The sequence below is a fragment of the Malaclemys terrapin genome, chromosome 5 (assembly GCF_027887155.1).
Source record: "Malaclemys terrapin pileata isolate rMalTer1 chromosome 5, rMalTer1.hap1, whole genome shotgun sequence".
NCBI classification, from domain to species: domain Eukaryota; kingdom Metazoa; phylum Chordata; order Testudines; family Emydidae; genus Malaclemys; species Malaclemys terrapin.
In genome coordinates, this window is record NC_071509.1 from 15,572,651 (window position 1) to 15,593,830 (window position 21,180).

General features: G+C 45.1%; 1 protein-coding gene across 4 annotated transcripts in view; it reads left to right on the forward strand.

Moving 5' to 3' along the window:
- The window catches only part of FGFRL1 (fibroblast growth factor receptor like 1), a 251,226-nt gene extending 232,808 nt beyond the window's left edge, over positions 1-18,418 (forward strand). For all 4 annotated transcript variants that reach the window (XM_054029679.1, XM_054029680.1, XM_054029681.1 and 1 more), the window contains exons 5-7: positions 4,767-5,051; positions 10,381-10,734; positions 13,445-18,418. In XM_054029679.1, coding sequence (XP_053885654.1) covers positions 4,767-5,051; positions 10,381-10,734; positions 13,445-13,854 — 1,049 coding nt within the window. In that variant the 3' untranslated portion in view covers positions 13,855-18,418. The remainder of the gene's footprint in view (positions 1-4,766; positions 5,052-10,380; positions 10,735-13,444) is intronic.
- Positions 18,419-21,180: the final 2,762 nt, after the last annotated feature.

Below are 21,180 nucleotides of genomic sequence, written 5' to 3' on the forward strand. Positions count from 1 at the left end.
CTACAGGCACCTCTGAGATTTATCCATCCATCTGTGAGATATTCCTCAAGGAAAGGAATCTGTCAAACTGCTTCCTACCAAGTTTTTGCTTGACATTTTGCCATTAATTATTTAATTTTAATTACACCGAATAAATCTTTGTAATAAACAGCGTTAGAGCAGGAGACCTGCACATACTGTCCCTTTGACACAGTCAGTTTGTGTTTCCCTCACGCTTGCATATGGCATAGTTTATACTGTAGCAAAGTGCAGCTCTTGGAGTTTACAAAGCAAACTCCGAAAGGTGTGTGGGAGAACTGTCATGCAAAGTCTAAATAACATAGAGGCACTCTGTAATGGGGTCCTCTGGCTCTAAAGGCCCCTCCCCCAACCCTTGGGGAGGAGCTACTGAACCCGGGACTCAACTGATGATGGGGGACAACTAAGGAATAACAGGGTTGGGAGAGGGGATCATAGGTTCAAAACTAGGGATCCAGAAGGGGACACCGAGCAGAGAACCCCGGATAGCATCCGCTGCTCCTCAGAGCTGTCTAGGGAGCCAGCGGACGCCGCTCAGAGGAACATGATACGTGAGACAAGGGAGGAACAGAACAGAGCACCTCCCCATCCAGCATCCTCCTCCTGGTGTTGTAGATGGCCACTTTGGCCAGTGCCAGGAGGAGGTTGATGAGGAAGTCTTGCCTTCATGGGGCCACAAACAGGGTGTGCGAATATGAAGAGGTGTGGGGAAAAGTGCAGACAGAACCTCAACAAAAGGTTCTGGAGGAGCCGGAAAAGGGGCTGCAACCTGGTGCATTCCAGATAGGCATGCGCCAGGGTCTCCCTCACACTGCAAAAGGATCCTCTAGCAGTTCAGCAAGCAAATCTTCAGTAGATGATACAGATTTTGGATGCCATTTAGTAAATGCAAACTCACAGTGCTCCCGGCCTCTCACTCCCTCACACTCGCTCTGTCTCGCTCTTTCTTCTCTGTGTGTGCGTCTCTCTCTCTCTCTCTCCTTTTGTCAACTGGCCGCTCTGAACTTGCCCAATTCAAGCTTTTGTCAAGGAAACCTTTCAGGACTGTGTAAATGGGATCTGGTTTCAGTGTATCACACACAGGATGGAGCAGCTTTTGAGGCCACAATAATCACTTAACCTTCTAAAAGAAAAAGGGGGGAAATGCCTGAAAAAGTATTATTTTACCTGTAGATTGCCATGTCTCAGAGAGGGATTGTCAGAGGGGTGAACACAGGACTCCAAACAAAAGTTCTTGAGGGATGAGATAGAGTGAAAGCAAACTGAGCTGTTGTTGACCTGACTGTAGTGAGGAAAATGCCGACCCTGTTTTACAATATTGTCCCTGTGCAGGGACTAGGTGGGGAAACAAACCCTATTGCAAGCAGAGGGCAGGTATGGGCTGTTACACATGAAGTTCCAAGATTTAAAGTCAGTGATGTGACTCATCAGTCAGTACAAAAAGTATTAGTGAACGTGCCTGTTCTGGACCGGCACTGTGAAGTGCTAATGCTAGTGTAGAAATCCCATCCAGCGAAAATCTACCCTTACATGGGCTTCAGTTCATGTGCATGGAGTAAATTATTGCCTTGTTAAAAGATAACCATTTAGACCCATTTCACTGCTGGATGTTAACCACTTCTGTGGCTCATAGACAGACACTCCACATCCATAATGAAAGCACCCTGTGGTCCTATTGGCATTTGTCTCCAGGACAGTGGCTCATGGTTTCGAGCGCTCCCAGTGCGTGGTGCTGAACGGGTTAATTATCTCTCTGGGAGTGTGATTGTTTTTACTAGATAGGAGGCCTCTGGTTTCAGGAGATGATCAAGGAAATACCCAGCAATTTACACACGGAAACCTATGGAATGGGCTAGCATGTGACTCTAACCGCCCCAGCTGTCGCTGGTAGTACATTCAGTGCTGGAGTTGCTCCGGTTCATTAGGTTACACATGAAAGCCCCTGCGTGGAGAGTGAAGCATTTCTGCACCAGGGTTTGAAATAACATGACATGGCGGAGATCCAAAATGACAGCCGGGGGGCTGTGAGAGGGGGGCGGCTGCTCACATAAGAAAGGCCTTGAAGAGAAGAAGCGCCATGGGCAGCCTCCTTCCCAGAGAGCGTGGCTGGGTCTGAGGCCAGTGTGTGTGACACACACACAGATCTGTGAGGGGTCCGGCTTCTTTTCCTCAAGTGTGTGAGGCCTGCACGCCAACATCCTCACGCCCGGGGAGCTGCACGCCAGCCTATCCCACTCCCAAGTGGTGAGGGGACGGAGCAGGAGTGGCACAATGGCCATAAACCAGCCTCCAACAGAGCTCAGGCTGTAATTTTTGCCACTCCTGTGAAGCCACAAAAAGCACTAGAGTGAGCAGCTCATTCATAATGAGCCAGATTGTACGTGGAGGTGGAGACTTCAGGGGGAGTTTCTCCCTCATATACCAGTGCTTGTGCTCTCCTGAGCACAGGGACTGCTTGTGGCTTGTGCCCCTACGGATACCTCGTGGGCTATGGCCCCACCACACCTGTGCACTGGAGAACAGAGCTGGCTGGATGCACAGTCAGGGAGCCTGCTGCGCCCCCTTAGGAAGTGTAGTGAGACTCTCCCTGTGCACTGGGGAGCTCAGGGAGAGCACCTCCAGCACAGCTTCCTTGGCGTTCCCACAGCTGTTCTGCTGCTGTGACACACTCCCCAACAATGTGGGCCAGTGGCTAATCGGTGCAACCAACCTGCCCCAGTGTGTCATAGAGAAGGCCAGTCACATCCACCTATTCAATATTTGCATGGCTCTTTACAGATAGAATTAAAGATGCAGCTCCTGCCTCGAGGCCCTTACGCGCTAGGTGAGACACATCACGACAGGGTGCCAGGAGAGATGGCAGCGGCCAAGAAGGTGACAGGAAGGAAGGGAAGGGTTGTTACACGAAGGAAGGTTATAAGGTTGCACTCAAGGCAAGGCATGCAGCTTGTCAGCTCCCTTTGGGGCTGGGAGGAAGAGCTATTAATTTAGATTTCATTAGGCTGGTGGGGGAGGGTGGGTCATTGGAGACATGGAGAAAGGAAGGGGGCTTGGAGGAGCGTGTTTGAAGGAGGAAAGGATCACAGAGGATACATCCAGCACAGGAGACAGCAAGTGAGAAAGTGCAAAAGGGGCTTTGCTCTGGGTCTGAGTGAGAGATTTAGGGGAGGCAAGACACAAGATGTAACGGGGCAGAGCTGTGTAGAGGAATAGTGAGGGAAAGGAGTTTGAGTCTGACCGGGAGCCACTAACTGGAATCTGAGATGGGACTGGCAGGGTCACAGTAGTGAGAGAGGAAGGTGAGTTTGGCTGGAGTGTTTTGGATAGATTGGAGGATTGCCAGGTGGGAGTTAGGTAGGCTGAAGAGGAGGAAGTGGAAGTAGGCTTGGCAGGAGATTGCGCTAAGAAATGCCCCGGGTGTAGTATTGCATAATGAGAGTAATTGTGGGAGATTTATACCTTCTTCTGAATCGTTCATTACAGGCCACTCTTAGACAAGGTTCTGGCCTTGAAACTGCCGTATTCCACTGTAGCAATTTTAAGAGCTTTTCAATAGATTTTTTTTTTTAATCATATTGGTAAACCAGGCCATCCAGTTATTGTACAGAAAGGACACAGTACAAAGCTATGAAAGCCATGTGGATAATATTACCCCACTCCCTTTTTCCTCTGAAATTCTGTTGTGGAATTTAATGAATAATTGAAATTATGTCATTAAAAGTCAGTAGGAACTGAGCGCCTAATTCCCTTGGGTGCTTTTGTAAATCCTGCACTTCCTGTTGACTTTTGTGAGATCAGGATTTGGCCCATTGTGAGCTTCCACTTGAGAACCTGTGCTTCCCTGAGGAGACAAGGTTGCAGCAGAACCCATTACCCATTGCTGAGTCTTCCAGATACTGTTGGAACGGAACAGCCTTGCGCCATGTTTCTGCTCACCTGTCATTTGGATGAGTAGCTCTCCCTAACCTTTTCATGGGGATTTTTTGAATGAGAGTGCTTTTTACTATGAATTTTTCATAAATGAATGCTGGATGAATCTCAGAAAGTTCACTCAGAACTCTGCCTGCTCATCTGGACAATCTGAACCTCTGGACCTTGTAAAATTGGCTTCAAGTTACAGAGAGAGCAGGTTCCTTGTACAATTTCTCTGACTCTCTGCGGCATTTGGCCACATTTGGGGAGTTGCTGAGCACTCTCAAGTCCCATTAAAACCAGGTGTGGAGGGTGATTATCTCCTCTCTGGATGATCAGAAATAGACCAGAAGAACAATCAACCTTATAGAATTCTGTATTCTGCTTCTGGTCATGGCCGAACCCAAGAAATGCAAAGCATAGAATGCTATAGCTGTGTCCTGAAAGATGGCCATACTGCTAAGGGAAACTATGAGGCCAAATTCTGCCCTGAGATACAGGTGACTCTGGTATTATTTTATGACATCGCTATAATCAATTGCCATAATTATAGAGTAAAATTCTGTGGCCTGTCTTATGTAGGAATTCAAACCAGTGAATGAAATGGTCCCTTCTGACCCTAAAATCTATGAACCTATGTAGTACTTATTTTTATGAAGGAACCACAGGACCAGAGTATGCAGTAGTGATACTTGGGCATTTCTTGCACATTTGGAGTAGGGTGTCTCAGAAACAATGCCGGCAGGCCCTCTAGACAGCAGTGCAGTGCAGTGCTCTGGTTGGATGGTCCATCATGCACCTTGCTTAATGTAATCAACCCTTTGTGTCCTTTGCAGCCCGGCCCAGATTCACGCAACCTGCCAAGATGCGACGGAGGGTGATTGCACGGCCTGTAGGAAGCTCAGTCCGCCTGAAGTGTGTTGCCAGTGGGAACCCTAGGCCTGACATCACCTGGCTAAAGGACAATAAGCCCCTCACACCTCAGGAGATTGGGGAGAACAAGAAGAAGAAGTGGACATTGAATTTGAAGAACTTAAAGCCTGAGGACAGTGGGAAATACACTTGCCGAGTGTTTAACAAAGTTGGAGAAATCAATGCGACATATAAAGTTGAAGTAATCCGTAAGTGCTGCCTCTGGGCTGAGTGGGTTATTAGGGAGGGGCTTTTACAAGCGGGCTGACTTGAATAAATAGAACATTGTACCAAGAGCTGTGTGCAATGCCAGAAACTGAATTCCCAGATTACACTAAACGGGGAGGTGTTGCAAACTTCAGCGCAGACAGAGAAACAATTCTTCAGAGTCTCTAATAGAGAGGTCAGAAACATGGGCAGGAAATAATAAAATGTGATACATCCTGATAAATGCAGGCTAGTATGTCTGGTGAGAGCAACTCCCAGAGTAGCAGGGAGGTACTCGGGAAAAACTACTATCTAGAGAGAGAACTAATGGTGACAGTGATGGTATGTGTGCTCACAAGGTGTTATGCCTGCCAAAAAAAGTAAGTGCGATTTCAGACTATAGACAGTCACTTTGTGGACCAGGGAGTCCCACTTTTAGGGTCTAAGAGCCATTGGGAGTTGTTCTATTGACTTCATCATGGGTTGGATAAGGCCTTTAATGTGTTTGAAGAAAAATAGTTTAGGGTGGCTACTACAGAGATAATGGGATGAAGTTAATCAATGGAAAAATTAGGATATCAGAGAAAAGTGTTCTGTGGAGTCACAGAGCAGTCTCCCAAGAAAAGTGATAAAAGTCCCATCACTAAAGTCATTAAAAATTAACTAGACAATGTATTTAGGGCCAGATTTTTAACGGTATTTAGGAACCTAAAGTTACAGACAGATGCCGACTGGGATTTTCAAAAGTGCCTAGATGCCTAACTCTGAGGCACTGACTTCAGGCACTCATTGGGAGTTAGGCACCACCTAGGCACTTTGAAAATCCCACTAGGCATCTATCTTGCATCTTTAGCACCTAAGTACTTCTATAAATCTGGCCCTTAAGGCACATGCCATAGGGGATTGTCCTGCTGTGGCAGTGGAATGAACTAGATTGCTGTTCTCTGTATTTAACCCTATAGAGGATTCTATGGCTCTAATTTCCTGTCTTATTATATTTGAAAGTAATTATATTGGAGAAGCTACTCAAACTAAGTGAGGAAGGTTTCAGAGTAACAGCCGTGTTAGTCTGTATCCGCAAAAATGGGAATGGCTGAGCCATTACAAACATTGACTCTATCTCCCCTTGTAAGTATTCTCACACTTCTTATCAAACTGTCTGTACTGGGCTAGCTTGATTATCACTTCAAAAGTTTTTTTTTTTTCTCTTAATTAATTGGCCTCTCAGAGTTGGTAAGACAACTCCCACCTGTTTATGCTCTCTGTATGTGTGTATATATATCTCCTCAATATATGTTCCATTCTATATGCATCCGAAGAAGTGGGCTGTAGTCCACGAAAGCTTATGCTCGAATAAATTTGTTAGTCTCTAAGGTGCCACAAGTACTCCTGTTGTTCTTTTTAAGTGAGGAAGGGCTTCTATTCCTAAGTTTATGCTATGTTTATGCTAGCCTAGTATGTTGCCATGGAAATGATTGATGCTGCAAGCTCAAGAAAGAGGAGGAGAAAGGCTGTGAGAGGGAAGATCAAATATCTTTGATTAGTCAGGAGCAGGGGCATGGAAGACCATAAAGCAACACATGACACATGGAAAGCATGTTGTTTGTGTGTTAGTGCATGTGTTTTAGCATGATAAAGTTTATCCCGGTGTGAAATCTGCTCTGATAACTCCCTTTCTCTAGAATAACAGGAATTAAAAGCATATGTGGGGAGTTCTGTTGTGCTCTGAATGCACAAACCTGCTGGACATCTGGTATCGATAAAAATGCAGCTGTGTGGAGACAGTAAAAACATGTGTTTACACTAAAACCAGGAGCAGAGACAAGGAAATGAATCAAGTCCCATCCTAATGTCAGTTGTGGCATTTTCACTTCATCAAAACCAGACGGCACCAGGAACAAACCCTTTTCTGTGTCAGAGAGTAGTCCCCGTTTATCTTGGTTTTTATCAACCTACAGACATATGTAACCTTTGTTTTCATTAGCATTTTCTGGCTAGGAACAAAAACAGCGACCAAAGGGGCAATAGAACCAAAGCGATAAGTGTATTAAAGCATTTTCACAGGCTTCTTCCTATTTTAATAACATGCTAGGGCACGTTTCAGGTTTTATTAAATTTCCTCCCTTAAATCTTTTTTTCCCCGTAAGCCTCCACTTTTCAGTCTCACCTGCTTATCTGAGTCTAGAACTTTCCAGCTTCGATTCCTGCTGATGTGTTCCTCATGTATGATCTCTTGAGAATGTGACATTTCTGTCACGCTGGCTGACTTTCCCTGAGCATGTCTTTGGGGTCTCGGTGCCGATAGCCTCCTGTACATCCTATCCTGATTCTTCGAAGTATGGAACATTGTTCCTTCCTCCCACCTCAATGCCTGCCCAGTGATACTGGGAACTGGTTCTTTACACACCCAGCCCAACAGTGGTTTCCATTAAAAAGTCAGCATTTGCCAGCAGCTACAACACGGTGATATCTGAGACACCACAGTGTCTCCCTGCACCTAGAAGAGGGAAATCTATGGTACTTCAGATACCACCTTCCAGAAACAGGTGGTAAATACTAGGAGTACTTGTGGCACCTTAGAGATGAACAAATTTATTTGAGCATAAGCTTTTGTGGGCTACAGCCCACTTCATCGGATGCATCCGATGAAGTGGGCTGTAGCCCATGAAAGCTTATGCTCAAATAAATTTGTTCGTCTCTAAGGTGCCACAAGTACTCCTGTTCTTTTTACGGAAATAGACTAACACGGCTGCTATTCTGAAAACTGTGGTAAATTCTGACTTTCAGATGTGAAATTGGAATCTATTCAGCATCTTTTACAGTGCCTGACAAAATGGGGTCCCTGCCTGAGGCCGCTGACTTCTAGTAATAATAAATAATAATAATAGGCTGGTCTGGTGAGCTAGTCTTAATGCTCTTCGGGAGCCCTGGGTTTGATTTTCTATCATGGTATCTTGCTTCCCGGCCAGCAGGGGAATCTGGGAGTGTTCCTGAGGTGAGATGGTCAGAGGACAGAGAAGTTTTCCCTGCTGGGTAGGGAAGCAAGATGGCTGTTGAGTTCTCCTCAGAAAACAGCATGGGAAGTGGTGACTTCTCCATGCTTAGCACATTTGCAATTAGACCGGGGTAGGCAACCTATGGCACTCATGCCAAAGGCAGCGCTTAAGCTGATTTTCAGTAACACGCATGCTGCCTGGGTCCTGGTCACCGATCTGGGGGGCTCTGCATTTTAATTTAATTTTAAATGAAGCTTCTTAAGCATTTTAAAAACCTTATTTACTTTACATACAACAATAGTTTAGTTATATAGTATAGACTTATAGAAAGAGACCTTAGAAAAACGTTAACATGTATTACTGGCACGCAAAACCTTAAATTAGAGTGAATAAATGAAGACTCAGCCCACCACTTCTGAAAGGTTGCCAACCCCTGGACTAGATGAAGTAAGAGTTAATGCAGGTGGAAGTGAAATACTTGACTTAGGAGGTCTTTCCCACCCCTAACATCTCTGGGCTTAAAACTTGGTGTGTAAGCCTCCCTGAGCCAGGAAAGTGGGGGAAAGATGGAGGACTCCCCATCAGCATCAGGTTCCCACAGGCATTTTGCCAGCCCCAGTGATGAAGCATGCCTCCCAGAGCACTGCAGGAAGCATGTCCCTGAGTGGCAATTGCTGCACCCATTAACAGAATGCACCCACCCTGCACTCCCCACCATCAGCTGGCTAGTGCGGAAAGTGGAGTGACCTTGTCCCATCTTCTTTGGTAAGTCTAGGGGGCTTTTGGAGAGATAGGGATTGCCCTGTGCAAGGAGAGGGAATGTTCCTTTCCCTCTCTTGTCATACCCACACTGAGCTAGCAACAGCCTGGACCTGTGACTCTCCCGTTGACTCACAGTAGGTCCCCATGGCTAAAGCACACAATTTCCTACAGATCTAGCAGGGAACATTCAGGACTGCCCCATGGAAACATCCTAACATTACATATAGCTGCCCTAGCAGGGAGCTAGCCTGGTGATGCGATGGGCCAGCATCGTGATTAATGCCAGGGGCACTTTTGCCATAACAGTCAGTTTAGGTTGCCACCCTTGCTACACTATCCTGCAGGGTTCCCTGAATTTCTTTCTGGAATAGTGGCAGGAAAGTGTCCCTGTGGTTTGCCCTTTTTCACCCTGGCTCAGGACACTTACTTGCCCTGTTCCAGATTCAGAGAATAACGCTGCATGTGTTATACCCCGGAGGGTCAAAGTGCACCGTGAAGCAGAGGCCTGTGCACTGTGCCTCTGTAGCAGACATGCCAAACCCACGAAAAAAATGGAGAAATTGGGCTTGTTTTTTGTCTTAATTGGCTTGTGAGTTGCTTGTTGGCTAGTTTTTGGCTTGTAGCTTGTTGCTTCTTTTTTTTGAACAGCTCCTAGCAAGCAGGGGCAAAGGGGGGCAAGGGGCGGAGAGAGTCAGGAGTGTACAGCAGGCCCACCACAGTCCCAGACTGCATGCCGGGCGGATCTAGTCACATAGAGTGTTGGGGTTCTTAGGGAGTGGCTTGTTTTGGCCTTGTTTTGAAGTGGGATTAGCTTGATTATTCTGAAAGTCGGGGTGCTTGTTTACCGCGTGAAAGTTGGCAACTGCTCTGGGAAATGCCGCTCCTACAAAGCTGCAATCCATGCTCAGGATGCAGTCAGGACAGCAGCTGCTGCAGCACCCCTGCCGAGCATGCAACCTGCCTTCACCTCTGTGGCCATTCAGCTACACTGGCCAGCCTCAGCAATGGGGGCGTGTGGCCCATCCTCCTCCTTGCCTCTCCTTTTTGGGATAATCAGCGCCCTGAGGGGGAGTAGCAGGGGACAGTTCTTGCACTCAAGAGAGCACAGGGACTTCACCTGGGCCAGAACCTTGAATGCACAGTACAAAGTGGGGGGAAGGCTGCTTGGTGTCTTCTCTTTTCCCCACTCCCTCCATTATTGAACACCTGCAATGTCTAGTCCTATGCATGCAACCCGGGAAATGCAGCTTTATAAACTGAACTTGTGTTACCGTTGAGAGACAGTTTAGAGTGCTCTTTAAAGCAGGAGGGAAACTAGTTAGTTCTGGGGTTGAACTGTGTGACTCCCTGTAACACTTGTGGGGCTTGGGTGGCTGAATACCAATGCCCCTAGCTCAGTAGGTAGCTGGGATAATAGGATCAGAGGAGAGATGCAAAATACCTCTTAGATGAGATTTCTAGGTCCTGATTCCTCAGCACAGACAGAGAGGTTTGCAGCATCCGTATTTGAACAATCACAAATCGGATTGAGGAACACCATTTATTTTTCCTCACGTGTTGTATTTGTTTGCAGAGAGGACTCGGTCCAAACCCATTCTCACGGGAACGCACCCTGTGAACACCACCGTGGACTATGGCGGGACCACGTCGTTCCAGTGCAAGGTCCGCAGCGACGTCAAGCCCGTCATCCAGTGGCTGAAAAGGGTGGAGTACGGCACAGAGAACAAGTACAACTCCACCATTGACGTCGGGGGGCAGAAGTTTGTCGTGCTCCCCACTGGGGAGGTCTGGTCCCGTCCGGACGGCTCCTACTTAAACAAACTGATGATCACACGAGCCAAAGAAGAGGACGCTGGGATGTACATCTGCCTAGGGGCAAACACAATGGGATACAGCTTCCGCAGTGCTTTCCTCACGGTGTTGCCAGGTGAGTGTGGGGTGGCTGGAACTTTCCTTCTAAACTGTCCTGGGCCAGCATCCTTGCAATCGCGGATCCAGATCCTCAGCTGGTATAAATCAGCTTTCCTCCATTGACCTCAGTGGAGCGTCACTGATTTACACAGCTCGGGATCTGGCGAGCTGTCGTGAGTGGCCAGATTATGCTGATTTTTCTACTGCCCGGGGTGTGTCTGAGTCGATCTCCACCCTGAGCCTCCTTGTGCATAAATAATGGCTCCGGCAAGGTTAAATAACCGGGTTGGAAAATGCCTGATCTGCTTTTGTGCTGGAGCAGGGCGGGGAAGTCGTATTGTGATGCCGTCTGTGCAACATCCTGTAAAGTGAGCCCAGGCCCCCTCCCCTCCCTGTTTGTTTTTTTTTTAATTGGTTTGTTGGTAAAAGGAAACAATGAAACAAGCCAATAAACAGAGAAGCATGAAAACAGTGTAACGATCACAGTCACAGGAGAAGAATGGGTGCGAAGGAGAATGTGCCAGGCTTGTTAATTTCTTATTTGATGATCCCCTGGGAGCTGTAGTGCAGAGCGCAGAACGGCTTGCCTCTTTGCTCCTGCCCTGTGCTCTGCTCTGTGGCTGAGACCTGCAGCACAGGAGCATTCTAGGGCTTCCCGTCTAACTTCTTCGTTGTCCCTTTTGCCCTCTTTCTGCTCCAAAAAGTCATTTTATAATCCAGACTCTGCTGGCTTTAGTGACAAAAAGAAATCGGCCTTGCTTTTCCTCCCCTCCGCCCTGCGGAGCCATCGCAGCTCAGAGAAGAGAGGAGAGGAAAAGAAGTGGTGGAAATGTGGTCCTATTGTATACATTAAGCATTTAAAAAAAAAATGATGTTTTTCTGATGGGATTTTTTTCGCACTGAAATAACTAAAACAAAACAAGCTCTACGTGTATTATTTCAAACTAACACTAGATTTAGGCCTCAATAGAAAAAAAAAAAAAGTCATTGACTTCTTTAAAGAAGTTTGGCTTGGAAAGAAAATTACACACATCTGAAAATATTGTACAGGAGAGTACAAGATTATGATTGCGAATTCACAAATTATCTTGTATGTGTCATCTCAGATTTTTATATGGCACCTCTCGTCACATTATCTGAGCTCTGGTACCTTAGGGCCAAATGTTTAAAGTTATGTAGGTAGCTACAGCTGCAGATAACCGCTTAGCAGAATTTTCAAAAGCCCCTCGGCACCCAGGTCCCTATGGGAGTTAGGCACCTAGGTGCTTTTTGAACACCCCACCAAGGACCTATCTGCCTCTTTAGGTGCCTAGATACCGTTAAAAATCTGGCCCTGAAGGCCCTGATTCAGCAAAGTGACTCAGCTTTCAGCATGTGCTTAAGTCGATCCCTATTCAGCACGGCACTTACACATGTGTAAGTGCTATTGAAGACAATGGGATTAAGCACAGGTTTACAGTTCAGCACATCCTCAGGTGCTTTTGTAACTAGGAATGGACACTGGCATGTGCCTAAATTAGGTAATTCAAAGTTGCGTTTCCCAGAGCACCGCTAATTGTGTCCTGGATGCATATTATACAAAGTCTACTATTATGCAAAGTGGGCCCGAACCTAAACCCTGAAATTTGGGAGTGTGGCTCTGATTCTGAACAGTGCCATTTCGGCCTGTCTCACTAGGGCTTAAGTGGAATAACATGTTCATGGATGCAGGATGCTAGAGGTTTGTAAGAGGGATAATCAACTGCATTTCTTGACTATCTGCAATTAAATTCTCAGTGGCGACAGTGCTATAAAAATATAAAGTGCTGCGCGCAGTGAGCTGCTCTGGTGAGAATGAATCAGGGCCTGAGCCATTCGCAGTGGGTCAGTGTCTAAGCGAATAGTAACCACAGACATGGCGGAGGGCTGATAGGGGATTCTTCTTACTTACCCGAAGCTGGCTTGTCCTGAACAAGTGCACACACTCAGTTCTGCAGTGCCTGGGAATCCCACACAAAGTCCTAGTCCTCCCTTGTCTCAGCAGAGCACCAAGAGGTGCTGCAGGAGGGATGCTACTTAACCTGCCTCTTCCTGTCCCAAACCTGCCCACATAAGAGACCTCTCCTGCAAGGTACCGCTCCTGCCTAGTCCATAGCCTGAGCATTGCTGAGTGTGTATTAGCCACAGGAAGATGGATTGCTACTAGAGAGGGATATTTAAGACTTAATGAACAGAGACGTGTCTGGCAGAGGCAAATATGGGACAGGCCTCTGCTCTCCGTAACCAGATCATGCAGGTCCAATTGCTGGGCAGCTGACATGGCCTGCGTTTCATCTTCCGGTCTGGGCAGGGAAGCCAGCTCCATCTCTGAGCGCTGGGGCTGAGAGACCATTTGTGGGACTGGCTCTGAAGAGGACACTAGAACTGGGGAACTAAAGCATAATGAATTATTGGGAGGGAAAAAAACTTTTAGCCACCCCACCCCCCCATCTTAAACCAAAGAAATTGATTTGTTTGTCCTTTCAGTGCTTTTCAAAGGAGAAACAGCAGCAAAACATTATGATGTTGGTGGTGTGTCCCCCTTGTATTTGGCATGGCTGGGGTTGTCAGACAGACTATACAAAAGCCAGCCTTAGCTTAACATCTGTTTTGAATCCCCCTCTCCTGGTTTTAATTAACTCTTTCGATTTCTCCCTTTCCCTCTTGTAACACACACACACTCTCTCTCATGCAAACCTGATGTCCAGATCCCAAGCCACCGAGCGCTCCTGTGGCCCCGTCCTCTGCTAGCAGCCTGCCGTGGCCGGTGATCATCGGGATCCCCGCTGGAGCGGTCTTCATCTTCGGGACGATCCTCCTGTGGCTCTGCCAGGCCAAAAAGAAGCCCTGCTCTCCCCCAGCTGCAGTGCCCGTGCACAGACCTCAGGCCAGAGACAGGATCTGTGTCTCCCAGGGTCCTGACAAAGACTGCATCTCCTCCATAAACTATGAGGAATACGTAGCCCACCAGCAGCATTTGCTATCCCAAGGGCCTGCGTTGGCCCCAGCTGTGGCATCGAAAATGTACCCAAAGATTTACACAGACATCCACACTCACACGCACTCACATGTGGAAGGCAAAGTTCACCAGCATCAGCACATTCATTATCAGTGTTAAAGGGCAGCCAGAGACGGTAGCTTATTGGTGCTTTTTTCTCACGGTACCTCAGAACAGACTGCTTCGAGTCAGCTAACACTGCCAGCAAAAGGCAAAGTGGACAGAGGAGGGAGAGAGAGAGAAAGAGATTTTTGTTGTTGTTACTATTACCATTAGGATGTAGATGAGGAATAATGAAGGAATTCCCAATCTCAGCACAAAGGCGGCCATCTAAAACAATGGAAACTTCTTGTATGTCTAAATCAAGATGGCAACAGATAAGGCAGAAAGCTGTGACATGAAACACCAGGGACCCTGTTGCATTGGCAAGCAGAGGAAGAAGAGGAGAACACAATGATATTGCAGTTGATATTGCAGTTCCTGCCTCTAGCACATGTCACCTGTTTTGGTGCAAGGCCCATCAGATGTCTTACCCTTGGGAATGTACAGAAGAGCTCTTTATCTCAGAGTGGCTGAAGCTTGGAAGTACCTGAGGTGTAGTGCCAAAGCACCAGGAGACTGTAATCAACTGAAACATTCAATTGCCAATTTCAAATGAAAAAATGAGCAGAAGAGTTTCTGGAAAACACATTTCTATTTACAACGTGAAACTCCACATGCATCTCGCCAGCAGTAATTTTGCCTGACAGTTGGTGATAACTTAGCTGGCTGGTTCCATTTCTGCAAATCAAGGGTATTGTGTGTTCCCCAAGGGGGCACTGCTTGAAATCTTTAAAAATGTTCAACTTACCCCAATGCTATGACTCAGTGCTACTGCCAGAAAGAAGGAAGGAAGGAAGGACATTGTACAATGCAACTTTATATTTATATTTAAGAAATAATAATTAATAATAACTGAACTGCTGAAGGTCAAGAAAAGAAAACATGCTGCCCATTTTTGATGCCGCTAGCTGTGATTTTCAATCAGATCTTCATGGCTTATAGTGACAAGCTACTGGATTAACTGTGTCAATGAAAAATAAATGAACAAGTAAAAATGAAAAGAGAGAGAAAGAGAGAAAATAACTGTTTATGAAAGAATGAATTTGCTAAATATGCACCTAGGGTTGTGTGTGGTTTTTCTTTCCAGATAATGTTTTGCAGTTGATTCAAACAATCTCATTTCAGTTTCATTTAAAACAACAAAGAAGAAAGAAAGAAAGACCGTATTAAATACTTATATGGACTAGAAATGAATTCAATCACAAATATAAAACCTTTGTAATTCTATATAGAGTTTAAACAGAAGTCATGTATATTTAATTTATTTTGTTAAACAAGAAAAAAATATGATATTTTCCTCAAAACAGGCATTTCTATACATATTTTTGATCAAAGAAAATAAAGATGAATTGTGGGTTTTTTCCAGGTTCTTATAGGTGCCATGCTCCAAATATAAGCAATGTAACATATAACAGTACTTTATTTAACCAAATTGAAAGTCATATGTTTGTATGCATTTTTACAATAGCCATGTGTAATTGTTCTAGCAGCATCTCTGGCACTCCAGGTGCCATCATTTCCAATAGAAACTGCTATTTTGTGCTGTTTATAACCTGTTCGGAAAGTTTTGCTGTGGATTGATCACTGCCTCTGCACCCCATGTTATCCTGGCCTCATTAACAAAGAGCTCAGACCACAAGAAAACTTTATTTCACTGTTTATTTAAAAAATGGGTTTGATTTTTTTGTGGTTAACATTATAAGAAGTGAACTGGAGACCCGTGATATAATTAAGAATACCTTTCCCCAAAAAATGTTTTAAAAGTGAAATGTTCCTAGGCATGGGCCCATCAAGTGGACTTCTGCCTCTGAGCGTTTTGGGGAGAAAAAAATTGCAAGTCTGGACAAATGATTTGATCCCTAAAAGCAGCTTCTGAGCATAAAACATTCAGTAGAGATTAAATTCACCACAGCAAGAGGAGCCTGCACAAGGCCCTCTGTACCCCTTAAGCCCCCTGTTAAGGGCTTATGGCTCAATCCTGCAAGGGCCCAAGTACTCTGGCCTTGATCCCCCAAAGCACGTAACTTTGCAAACATATGGCCTGGTGCCCTGTGGTTATTTTCCATTGGCTTCAGTATCCATCAGATCAGACCCATTGAGGTTAATGGGAATACTCAGATACTTAAAAATCAGCACCGTTTTAAATGCTTTGCTGGTCAGGGCCAGAGAGCTCAGCACCTGACTGGCTGGAGCCTGTAAGTGATGGGTAGGGCCTTCTGCACTGGTGTGAATTGCACCCACAGGCTCTGGAATAACACAGCGAGGGGTGTATTGTACCTTTGTTCCCTGTGTTGCATTCCTATTGGTTGTAATGGGAGTGGAACGAGTACAGCTTATTATACTCCTTATTGTGTGCATACTGTAGATGGTTTGTCAAGTCAAACCTTCACTCCGTTAGAGGGGAACCCAGACTGGCTTTGATTCCATAAGGCCATAAAGTTAGTCACTACATTCAGATCTTGGATGCTGGTGCATGGGTCCCTTCGGTTTCAGTGAGCATCGTGAATGAGCGTCCATGTGCATAACTGGGGTGTTGTAAGTACTGATTTAACCAAGATTTGCTAATGGCTGCAGTTTACTGGGTGAGCCATCCACACATAGAAAAGTCTATGCGCAGTTTCTATGTATATCGACTATGTTATAAGAAGTCAGGAAATTGGTATTTCCATGAGAGGCTGTAAGGGCTGTGGCAGAAATGTCACCATCTATTGTGTCTACCTCTCATACAAGTCTATGAGAAGTTTGGTATTTTTGTTACCATAACCTGCACAAAGCTAATGCACATTAAAGCAATGTTAAGGGCACGACACAAATCCAAATTCAGAGATAAGGGGGATAGTTCTTCCAACGCTTTCCGGGCTGGGGTGCTGTAGGCAGGGACCGCAGGGTGTCACATGCCAGACATGCTGTAATAGCCTTACTGCTATTGCTTTAAAAGTATGGTGGACTCACCACTCCTGTGTGGCCCCACTTTGCGTGAACCACAAGAGACTGCCACGTGACATTGCCAAGATGGCAGCAGTATCTCTGACAGGTACTGATAGATTACTTTTAACTCAAAAATGACAGTGTATTTAGCATACGTCATTGTGTTCCATCCCAAATAGAGTTCTTATTCTCCATTGACCCTCTCTTCCCCCTTTCATCCTGGAGCTTCATAATCTTCTTTAATGGAATGAAAAACTTTAAAATGTTGCCAGCTGGTCCAAATGGAGGGATTACCTTTTCCATCTTGTAAGTAGGCCTTCACCAAGTGCCCTTCAAAGCTCCGGTCTTTAAAATGCTAGTCATATGTGTAGTTGTGAGGAGGGTGGTAATAGGAAAAAAATGAAGGCGGTCGCAGGTAGTCCACCACCGCCATCAAAATATTGGTTGTGCAGAAGCCAATAACAGTTGTGGTTCCTGGACAAGATTTTGAGAAGTCACTAGAGATTTTGCGTGCCCAACTTGAGACATCTTAATGGTCCTGATTTTCACAAAGTGGCTGAGCTCCTACCCTCTGAACATCAGCCTCCTTTAAAGGCCCTCGGGTTGGATAATCAAAAAGTGAGGCACCCTGAACCACTGGTCACTTTTGAAAATGTTGGCCAAAGTTGTGCTTATCTGGAGATAAGGTCTGTATGAGACTGGTGCCGCTAGCAGTATAAGCTCCCTCAGATGGGGTGGGGAGGACAGAGCTCTGGCCCTAGGCCATCCCCACTTCAGCTTGGGAAGTAAATACATGTTACCACCAACCCCCATATCCCTCCCTTCCAAAGGGATAGGTGAAATTCACCCCCATGCAGAAGGCCAGCACAAAACCTCTTAAGCCCAGCATACACCATGAAAATAGGGCTTGAATGGGACTTAAGCATTGCCTAGGCTTTGGGTTGGCTCTGTACACATGGGTGAACTTCACCCTTTAGACAGTGTTTTGCCTCTATGAGGCAATGAGCCTCCTTGAGCTCCTGATGGGGCCCACTCTGTTCCACCCTAACGTGGGCCATTCATATGCAGGGCTGTATTGTGCCTTACAGGAAACACAAAGCATTCCTATGTCTAAATAAGTTCAGTGAGAGTCTGCTCTTAGTCACCCAGATGTGAATCCATTTTTTTTCCAGTGAGACAGAATGTGGCCTGACCTTTTTTTAAATAAATAGAGAACATTTTAAAAGAACGGTGAACTTGCTAAAAGCTACCTACCACTGACCCTACTTTGAATTCAGGAGCTTGATCTATATACAGACACATCAGTCTATGGCATAGAAAGTGGGCCTCACTTTTAAAGGCACAAAACTTGAGGATCAAAGAGAAAAGCCAGACTTAATATTGAACATCCTTGTTATTTTGTTTGTGTGGCAAACTGAACATGGCCTTAAATGTCATTTTTGTGTGTGGTGTCTTTAAACTTTGTATTGACAATCTTTGTACAGTCAGCCCTTTTAAGGTGAAAGCTTTATCAGACATTTACAAATAAAAAGTGTGATGTCATTTTCAAGCAGTGGGAAAATAAGCTAATTAAAGATATTGGAAGGAGAAGCAATGGCCTGTGTGTGTGTTTAATGAAAGAGATGGAGGAGTAAAAGCATGAATTTGTAACTGACGTGTGGGTGTTAGCATAAAATAGAGTTTTATAAACTTAATATGTATATAGAAATATACCATTTATTTATATGCATTTGTATGTACATATGTGCCCATATACAGGGACTGTATGATCGTGTGATGTGGTATAAAAGTTTTATCGCAAAACAAGTGCTAATAAAATCTTTACACCACACCACACCACAGTATGCTGTATTCTGTACACGCAACATATTTAACACAAACATTGTGTTACAAATGTGTCCAGAGTTTTTAAAAAATGTATGGGAACTTTTTTTTTAACCCATTCACCTGTAAAGCCAGGTACCATGAGTCCAACTGTGCAGGTTACACAAGAACTGCTTCAACCTCTGAAAAGGGGGCTAATTAGCTTTCACATACAGAAAAATAACGGGTGAAATCCTGGGCCTGTTGAAGTCAATGGCAAATCCCCCACTGACATCAGCTGAGCCAGGATTTAACCCCCTGACGCTGAAGTCTGATACCTCCAGTCCTGCAAGGGCTAAAAGTAAATGCTGGGTCCCACTGAGAAGCTGGCTCATGCAATATCAAACTTTAAAATTGTGACATTTTTAGGTATAGAAAAGCTGTCACTGGCCCAGGACTGAATCTTGGTTTGGCCCAGACCTTGGCCCAGGTAATTGTTGTGAGGAAATTACACACTTGGGAAGAGAGAAAGGAAAGTGTCTCTGACAGGTTTATTATTTTGGTTGTTTGATGTTCCTAGGTTTGGAATATTAGAAAAAAACATTGAAGGAGTTGAATTAATGGGCAGAAGGCGGGTGAGGTGGTCAAAGGTGAATGATAAACATATGACTTTGTAACTTATAACATGGATGTCACCTCCATATAGGTGTAGGGTCTGGAGGAGCATTTATGCTTCTAAATACATTTGAATGAAAGTCTCCTACCTGGGGCCTGTTCCAGCTCCCGTGGATGCCATTGACTTCACTGGGAGCTGAATCAGACTTGTGGAGTGATTGAAATGAGCGGGCCCTTAACTTTAAACTCTTTGTGCCAACTTCTGGCTGGCCCATCAGCGGAGAAGGGCATAACAACCCGTGGCCAGAGACCGAAGCCAGGCAAATTCAAATTAGAAATAAGACATACATGTTAACAATGAGGGTGATAAACCTCTCAAACAAAAACTACCAAGCGAAGTGGTGGGTTCTTCATCTCTTGATGTCTTCGGATCAAGTCTGGATGCCTTTCTGGGAGACATGCTGTAGTCAAACACAAATTGCTGTTAAGCTGCGACCGCAATGTCTAGCCAGCAGGTAATGAAGAGAAACGGTGCAAAGAAAGACGAGGTGCTAGAATACAACAGGAAACACCAGCATTGGTATCACAGCCACTGGCAGATTGAGGACGGGAACATGGGACGAGTATTTACAGCAAGAAGATGGAGGTGAGAGAGGTTTTGGTTACCTTCCTCCTTGGAGCATCAGAGCACTTTGAGATGAGCAGCTAGGGTGACCAGACAGCAAATGTGAAAAATCGGGACGGGGGTGGGGGGTTATAGGAGCCTATATAAGAAAGACATCCAAAAATCAGGACTGTCCCTATAAAATCAGGACATCTGGTCACCCTATGAGCAGCTATTAGCACACCCAGTCACCCATACAACCCCATTGGCCTCAGCTGTATATGTTTAACTGAAGGTGGAATGTGTGACTTCAGCACTTTCAAGGGTATTATTAAAGTAATAGTATTATTCCAGGGGAAATCATTTAAACTGGTGTTGTCTATCTGTGTGTAATACATATGCATTCTGACTATAGCAGGGGTAGGCAACCTATGGCACGTGTGCCGAAGGCGGCATGTGAGCTGATTTTCAGTGGCACTCACACTGTCCAGGTCCTTGCCACCGGTCTGGGGGGCTCTATGTTTTAATTTAATTTTAAATTAAGTTTCTGAAACATTTTAAAAACCTTACTTACTTTACATACAACAATAGTTTCGTTATATGTTATAGACTTATAGAAAGAGATCTTCTAAAAACGTTAAAATGTATTACTGGCACTCGAAACCTTAAATTAGAGTGAATGAATGAAGACCTGGCACACCACTTCTGAAAGGTTGCCGACCCCTGGACTATAGCTACCCTGTGCGTAGCTACACACATACATTATGACCAACAAATTCAAACTGGAATGCCGAAAGCTCAGCACCTGAATCCATATTTCGGGACTTAGATCTAGATTCTCACAGTTATTTAGGAGCCTAACTCTCATTATTTTAAATGGGATATAGGCATCTAAATACCTCAGGATCTGCGCCTGAAGCCCGAGTTCCATAAAGCACTTAAATGCATGCTTAAAGTTAAACATGAGTAGTCCCACTGACTTCGGTGGGACAGCTCACGTACTTAAAATTAAGTGCATGTTTTAGTGCCTTGCTGAATAAGGGCCTTAAATAAAACAAGCCTGCTTTTCAGAGGGGCCCAACATGCACATTTCCTATCGATTTAAATAGCTGTTGAAGGCCCTTGTTATTTAGGCACTTAAATAAGGCTTGTGGCACTCAAATTTGAAAATGTTGGCTTGCGTGTGTATTCTATATTTTGGCCCAGCTGAAGTCAGTATAGTTGCACCAATTTACATCAGGTGTGATGATGTATATTATATGGACAGAAAGCTGCATACACAGAGTATGTGCATGGGAATATTTCTGTGTATATTACTACTTGGCTGTTATATAGCATTTTTTAATCTGTAGATCTCAAAGCGCTTTATAAAGTAGGTCCCCTTTTTTAGAGAT